General features: G+C 40.3%; 2 protein-coding genes across 2 annotated transcripts in view; both read left to right on the top strand.

The window, feature by feature from the left end:
* wu:fb13g09 (ATP-binding cassette sub-family C member 5) overlaps positions 1–1,768 on the top strand; it is a 56,192-nt gene extending 54,424 nt beyond the window's left edge. The window contains exon 30 of the mRNA XM_056283653.1: positions 422–1,768. Coding sequence (XP_056139628.1) covers positions 422–514 — 93 coding nt within the window. The 3' untranslated portion in view covers positions 515–1,768. The remainder of the gene's footprint in view (positions 1–421) is intronic.
* Positions 1,769–3,583: 1,815 nt separating this feature from the next.
* med12 (mediator complex subunit 12) overlaps positions 3,584–15,435 on the top strand; it is a 57,929-nt gene continuing 46,077 nt past the window's right edge. The window contains exons 1-12 of the mRNA XM_056275110.1: positions 3,584–3,713; positions 4,621–4,725; positions 4,843–5,034; positions 9,802–9,961; positions 10,246–10,421; positions 10,717–10,827; positions 11,343–11,615; positions 13,388–13,534; positions 14,073–14,172; positions 14,328–14,464; positions 14,804–14,935; positions 15,255–15,381. Coding sequence (XP_056131085.1) covers positions 3,612–3,713; positions 4,621–4,725; positions 4,843–5,034; positions 9,802–9,961; positions 10,246–10,421; positions 10,717–10,827; positions 11,343–11,615; positions 13,388–13,534; positions 14,073–14,172; positions 14,328–14,464; positions 14,804–14,935; positions 15,255–15,381 — 1,762 coding nt within the window. The 5' untranslated portion in view covers positions 3,584–3,611. The remainder of the gene's footprint in view (positions 3,714–4,620; positions 4,726–4,842; positions 5,035–9,801; positions 9,962–10,245; positions 10,422–10,716; positions 10,828–11,342; positions 11,616–13,387; positions 13,535–14,072; positions 14,173–14,327; positions 14,465–14,803; positions 14,936–15,254; positions 15,382–15,435) is intronic.

Below are 15,435 nucleotides of genomic sequence, written 5' to 3'. Positions count from 1 at the left end.
CATGGTTGACATTTCCAAATATAGCCTCTCAACATTATCTCCCACGAACTACCCCTGCATTTTAAGTGGATCTTGTCCATGGGGCAGATTGCTTGCATAAGATGGTGCAAATTGATTTTTTGGAGTTTGCAGGTTTGAACCTGGTCAAGGGAACATGAGATACCTACTGATGTGCTTAGAAGACCAGTGACTCTTGGCAGTCATTTTTAATTCATTTTTGCAAAACCAGTTTTTTTAGGTCGGTGTTTTTTTTGTTTTGTTTTTTTACATTCTGTAGTTGCTATTCAGTGAATTAAATGAAAATAGATTTGTCACATACAAATTCATTAATGCATATTGTACTTTTGGAGTCCCTGTGCTGGAATTGGTATTTACAAGCATTTAATGACAATTTTGTTTTTTTTTCTTTGTCTTGCCATAGATTTTGGAGTTTGACAGTCCCACTGCCTTGCTGGCAGATGAAAACTCCAGACTCAGAGCCATGATAAACGCATCGGAGACCCAACTGGGTTAAACCAGACAAGCACTGAACTCATCATCACACCATTAAAAATACAGCACTCAATACCTGAGCTGCACAAAAGAAAAAAGAAAAAAGCCATTCCTGCCATGAAGCAAAAACACTTTTAAAATATGTACAGTATGTATAAACACACTTGCAAATGAAGAAGCTGTTACATGTAAGGAATGTCTGTTGATTTTACAACCAAAAACTTTTAGTGTCCTTATTTTTAGGGGACACATCCAACAAGGTCAAATGTGACTGCAAAGACGGACAACATTTCCTCCGGTTCTTTGCTGCTGTATCATAAGAGCTCATTTCTTGAAGGCCAAAGGATTAATTGCAAATATAATAGAGCATTGGCTCTGACAAAGGCACTTTATATTCCACATAGATACACTCAAGTGTGTGTGGTGCTTCTCCTAGCTGCAGAAGGTAGGGGAAAAAAAAGTGAGAGTCATCATTTGGGTTTTTTAGATATTTTACTTCTAAAAAAAACCCTGCTCAATGTAGACATGCACATTCAAGTGGAAAATTATTTAATATGCCTCTATGACAAATCTGACTTGATTAAAATAGGTTAACCGAAATCTCTATAGAGTATAGCATTACTAACGTAAATGATTGCAAGTATTCAGTAGTCAACACACTGTATTTTCAAAAGAACACAGAGTACTACCACAGTAACTATTCCACTGCTGTCTATTAGTAATTCATTTTTTTGTATGATCATTTCTGTTAATAAAAGCAGGTGCAGCCTTCCGATTTTATATTTGGATGATGTAGGGGAGTGTGTGTGCTTTTAGATGGCATGCATAGATTGTGCTGAGTGAATCAGTGGTACCCCTAAATCAAAATGCCATAGTTCAAAACCTGCACATGTTTATGCTGTGACAATGTCTGTAGTACGAATGTAATTTTGATGTCTAATAAGGTGTAAAATCCTACAGCAACATGGAAGAGGTAAAATTAGAGAAGAAATAGAGCTTGTAACATAAACTGCACATTAGATCTTCTTGACCAACATTTAAGTTGTTCAACATTGGGAACCATCTTTAAAATTTGTTTTAACAAAGTTTAGGGTTTCGAATATCTGCCTTAAAGCATAAGCAGATCGATCAAGAGGAGTGCCGTGTATTTTTGTTACATTGATAAATTGTCAAGGTTGCCTTTGTACAAGACTTGCGATTGTAATTTTGCAATATCTTATTTGTAAATGTTTGATTTGTCAGAAAAATTATTTTACAATAAAGGTATTTTTGTATAAGCTGGTGCTTACTTGTCAGTGGTCTTGCATGAACAGTCTTTGTGTATAATATGAACTAGTTTTCAATGCCAAGATGAGTAAAGGTTAACCCCTCCATTAAACTGCCAATAAAATATGTACTGTGCCTAAAAGGCATATGGGGGGGGGGAGAAGACAATGTAAATAAAATAACTCGGCCATAATCATCATAAAATACATCCAGCTATACAGTATATATTGCATAGCTGACATAAGATCAGCAGCCAGAGAATGAAGCAAATTAGATGAAGAAACATCACAAAGTTTATGATGAGACCAGTCTTTGTTCTGGATTAATTCCTGGAGAGACCAAACTGTGTGAACATGCCAAACTGAAAACTAAAATTTTTTAAAGATTATTTTTTGCCATCTTTCGCCTTATTTGATAGCGATAGTATGAAAAGCGATGCCATTCAAATATTACACAGTTTACACACTGTTGACAAGGCAGTTGATAACACTGACCCTGTTCTGTAGCTGACGCTGCACTATTACTGGTACCTAAGGCGGCTTTTTCAACATTTTTAAATAGCAATGGGCTACTCCAGCAGGGGATAAATGCAGACACCTCCAGCCTGGATTACTATATCATTAATATGTGCACTGGTGAAAGAAATTAGCTGTTGCTAAAATATACAATTTTCTAATCACTTGGTAAAGTGGTAAATTGTTAGGACTGTTACTATTTCTACTACCACTAAGGTTACCAGATTACTACAACCGTTGTTATTCACACTAGTACTTATAATAATAATTTTCAAATCTAGGCTGTCTTTCAGGAATTCAACTCCTGGCATATATAGCACGTTCTGTGTGTGTGTGGGTGTAAGTGTGACAGTAAAACTGTTGTGTGGAAAAAATGTGTTTGATAATCAAGAGTTTACCAAGCACTGATTAGTTGTTGCAAGCACATTGAAATGCTCAAATCAGTTAGTGAGGTATCACAAGATCTTTGTATTTGCATTTACAGCTATTCATGACAGGTTCAATTCCTGTCAGCTCTGGTCTTCACTTCTGAAATGATGACAGCTTTTTTTTTCAGGGTTCCTTCCGTCCCTCCCTCCCTCCATCCAGCCATCCTTTCTTCCTTCCTTCTTTCTTTATTTCCTTCCTTCGTATGTGAAAGCCAAAGTATTGGGTGCAACATCACTTTCATCTCTCATCATCAGCCGCTTCTCCGGGGTCGGGTCGCGATGGCAGAAAATTAAGTAGGGAACTCCAGACATCCCTCTCCTCAGCATCAACCTCCAGCTCCTGCTGGGGGATCCCAAGACGTTCCCAGGCCAGACTGGACATGTAGTCCCTCCAGCGAGTTCTGTGTCTACCCCGGGGTCTCCTCCCAGTCGGACGTGCCCGGAAAACCTCCAAAGGAATGCGCCCAGGAGGCATCCTAATCAGATGCCCGAAACACCTCAACTGGCTCCTTTAGACGCGAAGGGGCAGCGGCTCTACTCCGAGTTCTCTCCGGAAGTCTGAGCTCCTCACCCTTTCATTCACATGTAAATTCAGTATTGCCTAATGTTTCCCAGCCATGCTAATTGAACATTTTATTTTGGCCTCTTTTTTGTTAAAGAATACAGCATATGTAAAGCTGTACATGCATAAAATAATAAGAAAATGACAACAATTGACTGCATATTCTTATTCTGATCAAGATCTTAAATTCAAATAAAAATTACAGACGCTGCCAAGAAAGAAAAAAACCCCTACTTAATGGGGACTTTTATTTTGAAGTTGAAGGCTAAATTTGACCGGAAGTAAGTTTCGTTGTTGTAGCTAGGTTCAAGTTGCTGGAAGGGAAAGCCTTGGCTGTGATGCCGCTGGATGATGGCTGCTTTCGGGATCCTAAGTTACGAGCACCGGCCCCTGAAGCGGCCCCGACTTGGTCCTCCGGACGTTTATCCTCAAGACCCAAGGCAAAAAGAGGTCAGTTTAAAGGATTCTTAATTTAAAAGGCCAAACACATTGTTTTACTGGAAAGAAAGCCCCAAGTCTTGAAGCTGTGCAGCCTAACTAGCCTGCATAGCGAGTCATCCAAACGGTCTGGGCCTGGTAATAACAATGAACGGTAAGCTAGTTGTCAGTCTGTTAGCCGGCTAGCCAGCTTACTTCGACAACCGACAACAACTAGCTTCCCAGCTACCGGAGTTAGCGTGCTCATCAGATGCCAAATGCTAACGCTATTTAGGGATTAGCTGTAGCTTTCATTTTGCTGTGAGGATGGAAAAAAAATCCATTGATTTTTGTATTTGTTTGTTTTGCCGTAGGTTACTTGATAGTGTGTGACTAGTTAACGTTTTTTTTATATATCTTGATCTAATCTAGCATTCCTTGCTAACTAATAGCTTGCTACTGGATCAGAAGCTGGAAGTCTTAATTTACCTGCTTACACAGAATTATACAAGTGATCTGATCTCTATGCTGGTATTCTTATGTTGGTTAACTCAGTATTAGCTTACACTTGGTCTCTTATCCTTTCTCACCTTGACCAAATAATTTGATTTTGAGTTGGATGTGTATGGAAGGGCGATTGTAACTGCATAGCTGTTTTAGGGGTTGTCAAAGTTGCTGGAATCGGTCCCTGGTTGGATTGTATCAACCATATTGATTGCCACTTATTTCATTTGCTACAACCATTTGCTGTTGTAACACCGTTCCAACAGTCTTGACAACACATACTTGTATTTTTCCAAGCCTCTCATTCTCACCTCTCACATAAATTCTTTAACTTTTAGAGACAGGTTGGTTGAATTGGTGCAGTTAGTATTGCAACAAGTTGCCAGGCATATTCTCATTTGTTTCAGAGGCACAACACAAGTTATCTTTGTTTTAGGATGAACTAACAGCACTAAATGTGAAGCAAGGCTTCAACAATCAACCAGCTGTGTCTGGAGATGAACATGGCAGTGCAAAAAATGTCAACTTCAACCCTTCAAAGGTAATCTATTGGAAAGTCTCACTCACTCCATATTCTATGCAGCTATAGTATCTGTTTGTTTTTTTTATTTGTTGATCACAATTTTTTTATCACAATATGTTGCATATTACTCCACAGATCAGTTCAAATTTCAGCAGCATCATTGCTGAGAAGCTGCGCTACAACACGTTCCCAGACACGGGAAAGCGTAAACCACAGGTCAACCAGAAGGATAACTTCTGGCTTGTTACAGCACGGTCACAGAGCTCCATAAACAATTGGTTTACAGATTTGGCCGGAACTAAACCCCTAACACAGCTTGCAAAAAAGGTAAGACCTTGGCACTGATCACTAAATTCCCTCTCAAAGCTGGCAGTATTCTTGCTGCTGAAACAAAAGTTAGCTGGTTTACAAACAAGAGGTTAAGTGCTTGCTTGGCTTTGTCCTCTGTGGTGTGGGAGAGCCTATTGGCCAAGCAAGTCCAGCTTTTTGCACACCATCACTTGCTACATGATTGACTGCAGTTGGTCTGAAATATCACATGATTTGTTTTGTTGCAGAGATAGAACTGTTTACGTTCCTTTTTCCAGTAGATTGTGTCTGTTTAAGTCTCCGTGCTAATATTCTGTGGTCAAATGAAATGTTTTGAGGCTGTTCTTTCTGACATTTTAGAGACAATTTGCACATTTATGACCATTAAGAAGTTATTTCTAAGATGACGCAACTGTGTCAAGTTCCTTGAGAGACACTTTAAGCAAGTTACATGTAAATGATCTTAGTTTGTGCAAGACCATTTAGATGGATCTACATGAGGAGTTTGTGAATGCCAAGAGGACAATGAGGAGCAAGAGTGGTGATGATGCGTGTCGTAAAACCACACCTAAACTGTACATAGAACTCTCATGGAAGACTGTATAATTGCCACAAAAAGAAGGCAAACCTGCTCAATTTAGGCGCAAGTTGAGTCCAGATGTCTGAATTATATCTTTTTGTTGATTGTCTTTATAAATTCTCCATAATCCAGGTAAGAAAATCACAAAGTTGAATCAGTTTATCTCAACACGTTAATTGAGAGAGAAATGTTTCATCACTTATCTAAGTGACCTCTTCAGTCTCAACTGACTGCAGGTATTCCCACCCTTCTATACAGTGGCATAATGACTGTAAACAACGATTGGTTTCATATACAAATTGCCGTGAACATTAACTTGAGTTTCAATGGTAATGTGTACTGTTCACAGAGGATTTGGGTACTGTTGCAATCACAGCATTGTAAGATGGCGACAGATGTACTCTTAGGCCCTCCCCTCGGTTCAGGGACAAGTGGGTGAAGAATCTGTCCGACAGACAACCCACCCAGGCAGAAAAAGACATCCTTGCTAAGGGGCTGAATTTTGCTGTCACACCGAGGCAAATCCCGCTATAGTGGAACTGATCACAGCCACGGAATCTTGGTGTCACGCCGAGGCAAATCCTGCTAGTGGAACTGATCACAGCCACAGAATCGGCGATCCATAAAAACAACATCGCGGAGCAACTGCGGATGCAAGTTTCAGCCTGCTTCAGCAATGTGAAGGCGCCACTGTCCAACATCAGTAGAGTCGAGAGGAAAGCTCTCACGACTCTCAGTAAGGACAATAAAATCATCATCCTTCTGGCAGACAAAGGCAGATGCACTGTTGTATTAAACCGGACAGACTGTCATGAGAAAGTTATGACGTTACGTAGCGACATGAATACTTATGAGCCCCTGAAATGAGATCTAGGCAGTGGTTAAAAGAAAAAAGGGGATATATTGTCTGAAGCTGTTGGAACAGGACAATGTTATTGACAGAATTTTGTACCATAGATTATACTCAGGGGAAGCTACACATAGTCTGTATGATACATAAACAGGATGTGCCATTACGGCTTATTGTTTAATGACCTATAACTTCTCTTAGGTTTCTGGCATCTATTCTTAACCTGTTGGAAGGTATTAATGAGCATCACATGCAGAACACTATGAATTTGTGGATATGGTGAGGGACATCATAATGGAGGGGGATAAGACAAAGGTCTCTCATGATAAGTCTCCAAGTGCATTCCTGTTGATGAAGCAGTGGAGGTAGTCCATATGATATTACAAAATACCCCACCCTTAGCAATAGGACCACCCTTCACACTGGCCAGGTGTGTCTGCTCTTGAAGCTGTGTCTTCAGTCCACGTCATACAGGGGGCAGTACTATAGGCAGAAGCATGGGTGTGCTATGGGTTCCCCAGTCTCACCTATAGTGGCCCACTTCTATATGGAGGAAGTGGAAAAGAGGGCTCTGATGTCCTATCCAGGGATACCATCTAGCCATTGGTTCAGATTTGTGGATGACACCTGGGTTAAAATTAAATCTCAGGACATACAACATTCCACAGACCACATTAATAACTCTGTGGACAACCACATCAAGTTCACCAGGGAAGATGGGAAAAATGACAAGTTAGCCTTCTTAGACTGTGACATTGTATTTGGTGATGGGTAACATTTGATTGTTGATGTTTACCGTAAACCAACACATACTGATCAGTACTTAAGGTTTGACCCTCATCATCCACTGGAGCACAAACTAGGAGTCATCAGGACACTGTACCAATGAGGTCACAATGTCCCCACTGACACAATGGCCAGGGAAGGGAAGAAATCCCACATTAAACAGGCCCTGGATAAGTGTGGTTATCCTAACTGGGCATTTGTCAAAGCCAGGAAGACACCCAAACAGTGCACCAGCCGATCAAAGAGCGAAGGACAACAGCTGCCTAAGTGGTGATTTCGTATGCGGTGGGATTGTCGGAAGAGTTGAGACATATATTTTCCAAACACTGCATCTCAGTTGCTTTCAAACCCCAAAATACGCTGTGCCAGAAATTGGTCCACCTCAAGAATCGGGTCCCCTGGCACAAACAACAATATAGTGTACACTGTTAAGTGCTGGGAGGATTGCCATGACTTGTACATCGGGGAAAACAAACAGACACTGGCCAAGAGGATGGCGCAACACGGAAGAGCTAACATGTCAAACCAGGACGCCACAGTCTAAACCCATCTACAGGCTAGTGGCCACTCTTTCAAGGATGAAGATGTGCACATACTTGATAGGGAGGAATGCTGGTTTGAAAGGGAAGTCAAAGAAGCCATCTATGTTAAGAGGGAACGACCATCCCTGAACCGGGGTGGGGGGGACTAAGAGTACATCTGTCTCAATTTTACAATGCTGTGATTGCAGCCATTCACAAATCCTCTGTGAATAGTATACATTGACATTGTAACTCTAGTTAATGGTCACGGCAGTTTGCATATGAAACTAGTCTTTGTTTTCGGTCATTATGCAACTGCTGTTTATAAGGGCGGGGGTACCTGCAGTCAGTTGAGACTGAAGAGAACACTTAGATGAGTGATGAAACGTTTCTCTCTAAATAAATGTTGTGTCCAGATGATCTGATTCAACTTTCTGTGACCTTTTATAGATTATTTATCTGATAGTCTTTTTAAGGCTCTCCCACAGAGAAAATGTGTACATGTATGTTCTGTACTTGGAAATGGAAGCAAATCTTCAATACTTAACACTACATAAACTATTGGGTGTACATTTCACTAAACGGGAATGATCTCCCAGCCTTCACGAGAACCAATCCCAATTTCCTTAGCTACAATTTACCCCATTCCTTAACACCAAATATAGTTGTCTGTGTTGATGACCTCAGCAGTTCAGTTTTGCAAAGGTGAAGGAATTAAACACAATTTCCCTTGCCGACGATCAAAGATCCAGCTTATTCATTGCCTCTTTCTCCCTATCCGCCAAACTGGAGAAGAAAAAAGGAAACATCAGGGAAAATGCAGAGGAGTTTGACATCAGCAAAGTTTTTGTGACTGCTGTCAAGCAGAGAGCAATTTGCTCACATGGGTGTGTTTAGTCATTATGTGCAGCATTTAGCTGAATTCATGGACACACTGCCACCAAAGCATTACTCTGCCCTTTAACTTTAAATCTTTAAACAGTATGTTAATGTTTCAACACCAAGCTAAAGTGTGTGTGTGTGTGTGTGTGTGTGTGTGTGTGTGTGTGTGTGTGTGTGTGTGTGTGTGTGTGTGTGTGTGTGTGTGTGTGTGTGTGTGTGTGTGTGTGTGTGTGTGCATGCAAATAACAACTGGTGCAGTTTTTGGAATAATATTGGATTATAATGTCATATTTACATGCTATGTATCAATTCAATGTTTTGCACATACAAGAATGGTTACTGTAGTACCTTTTTTATACATTCTGAATGATCAACTTATAAATTCCCATTTTTTTACCATTAAATTCTTTGCTCTTACAAAGGTTCAAAATTAAGAATCGCAGTTTTGAAAATCAGTTTCATTTTCGTGTTATCTGCTTCCAGCATTTCTTTTGAGTTATACCATGCGTATATTGAACGCTTGAGTCAAACCTTTTGACACCTTTGTGTTATTGCAGTGCAGTTTCATCACACTGAAGAAAATGCAGGCTTCCCATTGTTTGAATTGACATTTGACATCGTTGGAAACATTTTGAATCTCAACCTTTTCTTTAGAATTGATAACTCAAAAAAAATCAGTCAATGCCAAACAATGCATTAACTAATGTCAATGGGTTACAATAGAATACTATAAGGATATGGGCAAATGTTTGAATTTGGGGAACCAAAATGATTTAATTGGCTGAATTATTGGAGAGGAGGATGAAAACATAATTTCTAAAAGTCAGTGAAATTAAGGTGAACTGCTCTTACCATTCTTTGTTACTTGGTCTTGCCGAGGACCACATCTTTTAGGGGGTTGAATGAAATGCTTTTGGCCTTTCCGTATTGCAGTGGCACCTTGTGTCGCCTTATTGTCTGAAAGATTTCTGTTTGGTTTTTCTGTTAGGTTTTCTTTTTTTTGTAGTGGCAAGAAGCAATTTATGTCTTCAAGGTTGACACTTGTGCTATTTGAATGAAAATCATTTCATTACTTCCATTATTGTGCTGTTTTGGAAAAAATATACAATATCCATGCATTTTTATTTACCAACAATACGTGAATTGCTGGAATTTTCTTTTAACAGGTTCCAATTTTTAGCAAGAAGGAAGAGGTTTTTGGATATTTGGCCAAGTACTCTGTTCCTGTCATGCGCTCAGCATGGATGATCAAGATGACTTGCGCATATCATGCTGCCATTACAGAAACTAAAGTCAAGAAAAGACATGTGATTGATCCCTGTATAGGTAAGCAGATACAATAAGATGTTCAGCAGCCAGTTTTAGGAAACCCTAAAACTGTTATTTTTTTAGTTTTTTAGTTTTTTATCCTGTTTAGCAGCCTGGTTTATTTGGTCTTTGCTTTTTGGTTAAAAAGCAAGTTTTGCTTATGCTCTCTGCCATTTGAGTTGTTAATATTTAGTTCACCAAAACATATGCAGCCACACACTAGATTGCTCTGTACTTTGGAAATGCATTTTTTTTTGTATGTTTGCGTATGTGTACATGTATACACATATATGTGTACGCAGAATGGACCCAGATCATCACCAAGTACCTCTGGGAGCAGCTCCAGAAAGTGGCCGAGTTTTACAGGCAGGTGCCCAGCCAGGGCTGCGTCTCCCCATTGCCAGCTACTCCTGCTGATGTAGAGACAGCCATGAAGCAGTGGGAATACAATGAGAAGTTAGCCATGTTCATGTTTCAGGTCAGCTCAGTCTCTATGTGTGTCTCCAAGTATGCTTTTAATTGCTTGACCAACTTGATGTTTAGCCCTCACTTCCTTTTTGTTTTTAATGCAATTGCTACTTTGTTGATCTTGTAAGAGAGAGTAAGATCATTTCACACAATTAAAAAACTGTCAAATGCAAATTTTTATAAAAAATTGTTGAAACCAGATTATTCTAAACACATGTTTCAAACACCAAAGCACAGTGGTGATGACGATGAAGACCAACCTGATCTCATTAATAGGTGACAGTGGTTTGTTTGTGTGTGATCAGGATGGCATGCTGGACAGACATGAATTTCTGACATGGGTGCTGGAGTGCTTTGAGAAGGTCCGGCCTGGTGAAGATGAACTTCTTAGACTGCTGCTACCACTCCTATTACAGGTACATCCATCTACTTGTTCGTCCATCTGCTCATTCGTCGCTTTAGTAACCCTCTATCACCATCTTACGTCGTTGCTCACACCCTGCTGTATTTCATTCTGTCCTGTTTTAATCTTGTATTTATGCAGGGAAGCTTTGCAGAGCATACATGCTTTTATAGCCACAGCCTGCTTGAAATCCTTAACAGCTGTAGACAGTTGCACACATTCACATATGGGAACTACCAAATATGATTGTCATCCATAGTTGGTCACTGACCAGTTAAAGTAGAGCAGAGCAGCAGACAAGGCTCATTTGCTTTGATAAAGGGGAACTTTGATTGAGCTGAAGCGCTCCACAAAGACAGTTAAACGTGAAAAATAATTACTTATGATGTCCTCATATTCCATGACAATTGGCACACTGACATATGCTACTCAGTCTCATATTCTGTTGTTTTGTTGCCAGTTGTGGCTAAGCTAATGTTAATGGCCAATTGAAAAGGATAATCTTGCAAATCTCGTTTTGATCCACAGTACTCAGGAGAATTCGTGCAGTCAGCTTACCTGTCCAGGAGGCTGGCTTACTTCTGTACACGTCGTCTCAACCTGCTGCTTAGCGACGGGAGCCTTGGCCCAGGGACCGGAGGTCACCCAGCTCATGGCATCTTGACACAGCCAGGGAATGCCCTACCCCCTACCCCAACTTCCCAACCAGCAGGAGTGAACCAACCTCAGACTCCCTTCACAGACTTCTACATCTGTCCACAGCACAGGCCACTGGTGTTTGGGCTCAGTTGCATGTTACAGGTATATTACACGATGTATCTGCATTTCTTGATATATATTTTTTAATCAGGTTATCTACATGAGCTCTTGATTTTGACATTAGAAAATTATCTCGTTTATTCATTTGTCTTTTTGTCAGAATTAGTTGATCTGCGTTAGAGTCAAAAGTTTTGACAGTCTATAAAACCCTATGCCTACCTAAAGCTTACTATGCTGTACCTACCTTTATACTTACCTGTCACTTATTTGTTGGGAAAATGTCTAAATCAAACTCCTTTTATACTTACCTGTCACACTTGCCCGTAGAGAGAAATCTAAGCTAATCCTACAATTCTATCTGTCCAAAGCTCTGCGGAAAAGATGCTCAAATTTATTACACTGCTATTACTACTATTACACTATTTACAGGCGGCGTGGTGGCCCAGTGGTTATCGCTGTTGCCTCACAGCAAGAAGGTCCTGGGTTCGAACCCAGGGCCATCCCAGGTCCTTTCTTTGTGGAGTTTGCATGTTCTCCCCTTGTCTGCGAGGGTTTCCTCCAGGCACTCCGGTTTCTTCCCCATATCAAAAAAGACATGCATGTTACGGTTAATACTCCTGTCTGTGCCCCTGACCAAGGCAATGGAAAGAAGAACTGGAGTTGGTCCCTGGGTGCTGCATGGCAGCTGCTCACGGCTCCTAGCTACACAGCTAGGCTGGGTTTAATGCAGAGAGTAAATTTCATTTGTACGTATGTACAAAATGACTAATATAGAGTATTCTTCTAATCTATTCCATTCTATTCTATTCTTATCACTTACATTTGCTGTCTGACCTAAATGAAACTTATTAGAATCATCTAGTTCTAAACCTACCCTATTCCTACCTAATAATGACCTCTTCACTGAACAAAATGGATAGTACTTACCTTAACTCATGACCGCAATACTTAATGTGAATAAGAGAGAATAATGTATCTTTAAAAAGAAAAAAAAGTGAAAGGGCATGACCACCCTCGGGTCGCTGTTGTAATAGTAGCACCACCTTGTATATTACATATTTTATCAATTGAAAATAATATTTTGCCATTTGACGCAGAATAAATTGAATATACAGAATAGTAATCAATATCTTTTTGATGTATATATGACACTAATGTCACATATATGGAGCTGATTATACTATAACACATATATGTATATATGTGGGACATTAAGTTGCCCCTTTTAACAAATCATGGCCTCACTGTGGGCTCCCATTTTAAATCTCTGGAATTGCCCCTACCTGCCGCCTAACCACCTTCTTGCATGATTTGCCCCAAAATTGGTCTTGAATTTATTTATATTTGGTCTTAAAAAGGTCTTAATAAGTAATAAATTCAGCTCTGATATCTGCAGACACCCTATTAAATGTGGATGCTGTTCAACCTCTAGTTTGGATTCCTTTGGCTGTGGTGGCCTTCTGCAGCTGAGCTGTCCCCCATAGGCTAAAGAAATATAAATACATTTCAATAAACTTTAACTGCAGCACAACTGCAGGTCACAGATCATCCTGTAGATAGTTCTATGGGGCCATTGTTAATTTGCAACACTGATTGGAACCGATCCTGGAATTTCTGTGGGCTCAGTGTCAAAATTAGCCTAAATTACCCTTATTTCAATAATTTTTCAGGAAACACTTATTTTTTGACTGAGAAATAATTCATACTTGTTTTGATTCCCTCCTCGCTATGCTAAATGATGAGAAATGGAAAATTTCGACCACAACTTAATGATTCTCAAATTGTTTTTCATATCTTTGTTACTGCCTCTACAGAGCACAGTGTTGTGCTGTCCTAGCGCTCTGGTGTGGCACTATTCTCTAACTGACAGCAGGAACAAGACTGGTTCTCCATTGGATCTTCTGCCTATCGCCCCTTCCAACCTGCCTATGCCAGGGGGCAACACTGCCTTCACACAGCAGGTACTGCTGTCTGCATTCATCTATCTTTCTTTATAGATTCATCACATTTCATGTTCAATTTTAGCTATTTTCTTCAATGACCCAATTAAGGCAATAAATCAGCAAAATTAAAAATCTTTAATTAACTTAATTTGTCCCATTGCTCACTAAGGGCTTTCATCTTCTCTATTTTATGACTTGGTGAAGGCCTTGGTATCATTTCAAGGCTGTGTGTTAATATAGTGAGTTGATTATTTTTAAGCCTCACACCCAGGGGTCTGACATGGGCCAGAATAAATGAACAGGATTCAGCTAATAGTCAGACTTGCATTTAACCATCCCTACAATTAGAATTATAAGGATAAATTCATGTAAAATGGTCACACCAAATAATTTTGCAGGTCCTAGTCTGATTTATCCAGTTAGAGATTAGTTTATTTACCTAGCATGATTTCCCACTGGGCCCCAAAGCAAGTGAAAAGTCCTTCCTTTTGGACTTTGCTTTTAGTTTTCCTAGCCAGATGATGTGACTATCTGTTCATCTGTCCCTCCACATTAGGTACGTGCCAAAGTGCGAGAAATTGAGGAACAAATCAAGGAAAGAGGGCAAGCTGTGGAGTTCAGGTGGTCATTTGATAAGTGCCAGGAAACCACAGCTGGTAAGAAAACACATCTTTGAATAGGTGATACTTTCAAAAGTTCTCAAGTCACAATCTAAGCTCCTATAAATAATGGGTTTCATGTAGATTTTTTTTTAATTCTTTTTTTAGTTTTGTCTAAAAAATATTTTTTTTTGTCAATGACCACTTCCTAGGGTTCACCATTGGGAGGGTTCTCCACACCCTAGAGGTCCTTGACAACCACAGTTTTGAGAAGTCTGACTTTAGCAACTCGCTGGACTCTCTGTACAACCGAATATTTGGCTCAGGCCAGAGTAAAGATGGTCATGAGGTAAGGGCTATTTAAAAGTGGCTTCTCACCCTCCTGCTGTGATGCTGTGCTCCTGTGCACAGCATATCTTAATGTTTCACATGTTGCTGTGTCAAGGCCAGGTAAACGTGAGCTTGAGGCTAATAGAGATGGCATCAAAAACCACACTATTGGTACTAAAGATGACCTTAATAGCGCCAAAGCAGACTAAATCTTTAAATATTGCCTTGGAAAGTAGACAGAGTAACCCTGACCATATTCATTTTTGTGGCTATTCCACATGATTAGACTATCTTGTGTAAATGTGAGAGAGTTGCAAATGGTGTCCTGAGCTGTTGTTTTCTGTGTATTTGTGCCCAGATGTCACCTGATGATGACGCAGTGGTCACCCTGCTTTGTGAGTGGGCAGTGTGCTGCAAGCGGTCTGGCAGACACCGGGCCATGGTGGTAGCCAAGCTTCTGGAGAAGAGACAGGCTGAAATAGAGGCAGAGGTGAGAAGGCGAGACCCCTCCCTGCCCGTGCCCTTCTGTCACACTTTGCAGGCTAATAGATTCATCTAAGCCTCTCCTACGTGATTTCTTGTACATCTCTTGCTTGCATTCTCTTGTTAACTCACTCTTTCTCTCTTGCTCACTCACTCTCTTTCTTTCACACTTTCTTCTTTCTTATTTGATCTGGTGCATCGGATTTTACTGACAAAACCAAGGGAGCATTTCAGATAAGTTTTTGAAATGGTATGATACATCTGTCTCACACAAAAATATGGCTGGTTTGATGTGTTTCTCTCTGTGCATTCGCTTGTGCTTGCAGAGGTGTGGTGAGTCAGAGGTGGTGGATGAGAAGGGCTCTGTGTCATCAGGCTCTCTCTCAGCAGCCACTCTACCAGTCTTTCAGGATGTACTGTTGCAGTTCCTGGACACCCAGGCTCCTACGCTGAGTGAGTCCTGTTTCATACGTTCACTGGATCCTGCTATCTCCTGTGTCATTTCTC

The sequence above is a fragment of the Lampris incognitus genome, chromosome 1 (genome assembly GCF_029633865.1).
Source record: "Lampris incognitus isolate fLamInc1 chromosome 1, fLamInc1.hap2, whole genome shotgun sequence".
Classification (NCBI taxonomy): Eukaryota; Metazoa; Chordata; class Actinopteri; order Lampriformes; family Lampridae; genus Lampris; species Lampris incognitus.
This window is presented reverse-complemented; position numbering and strand designations above follow the sequence as displayed.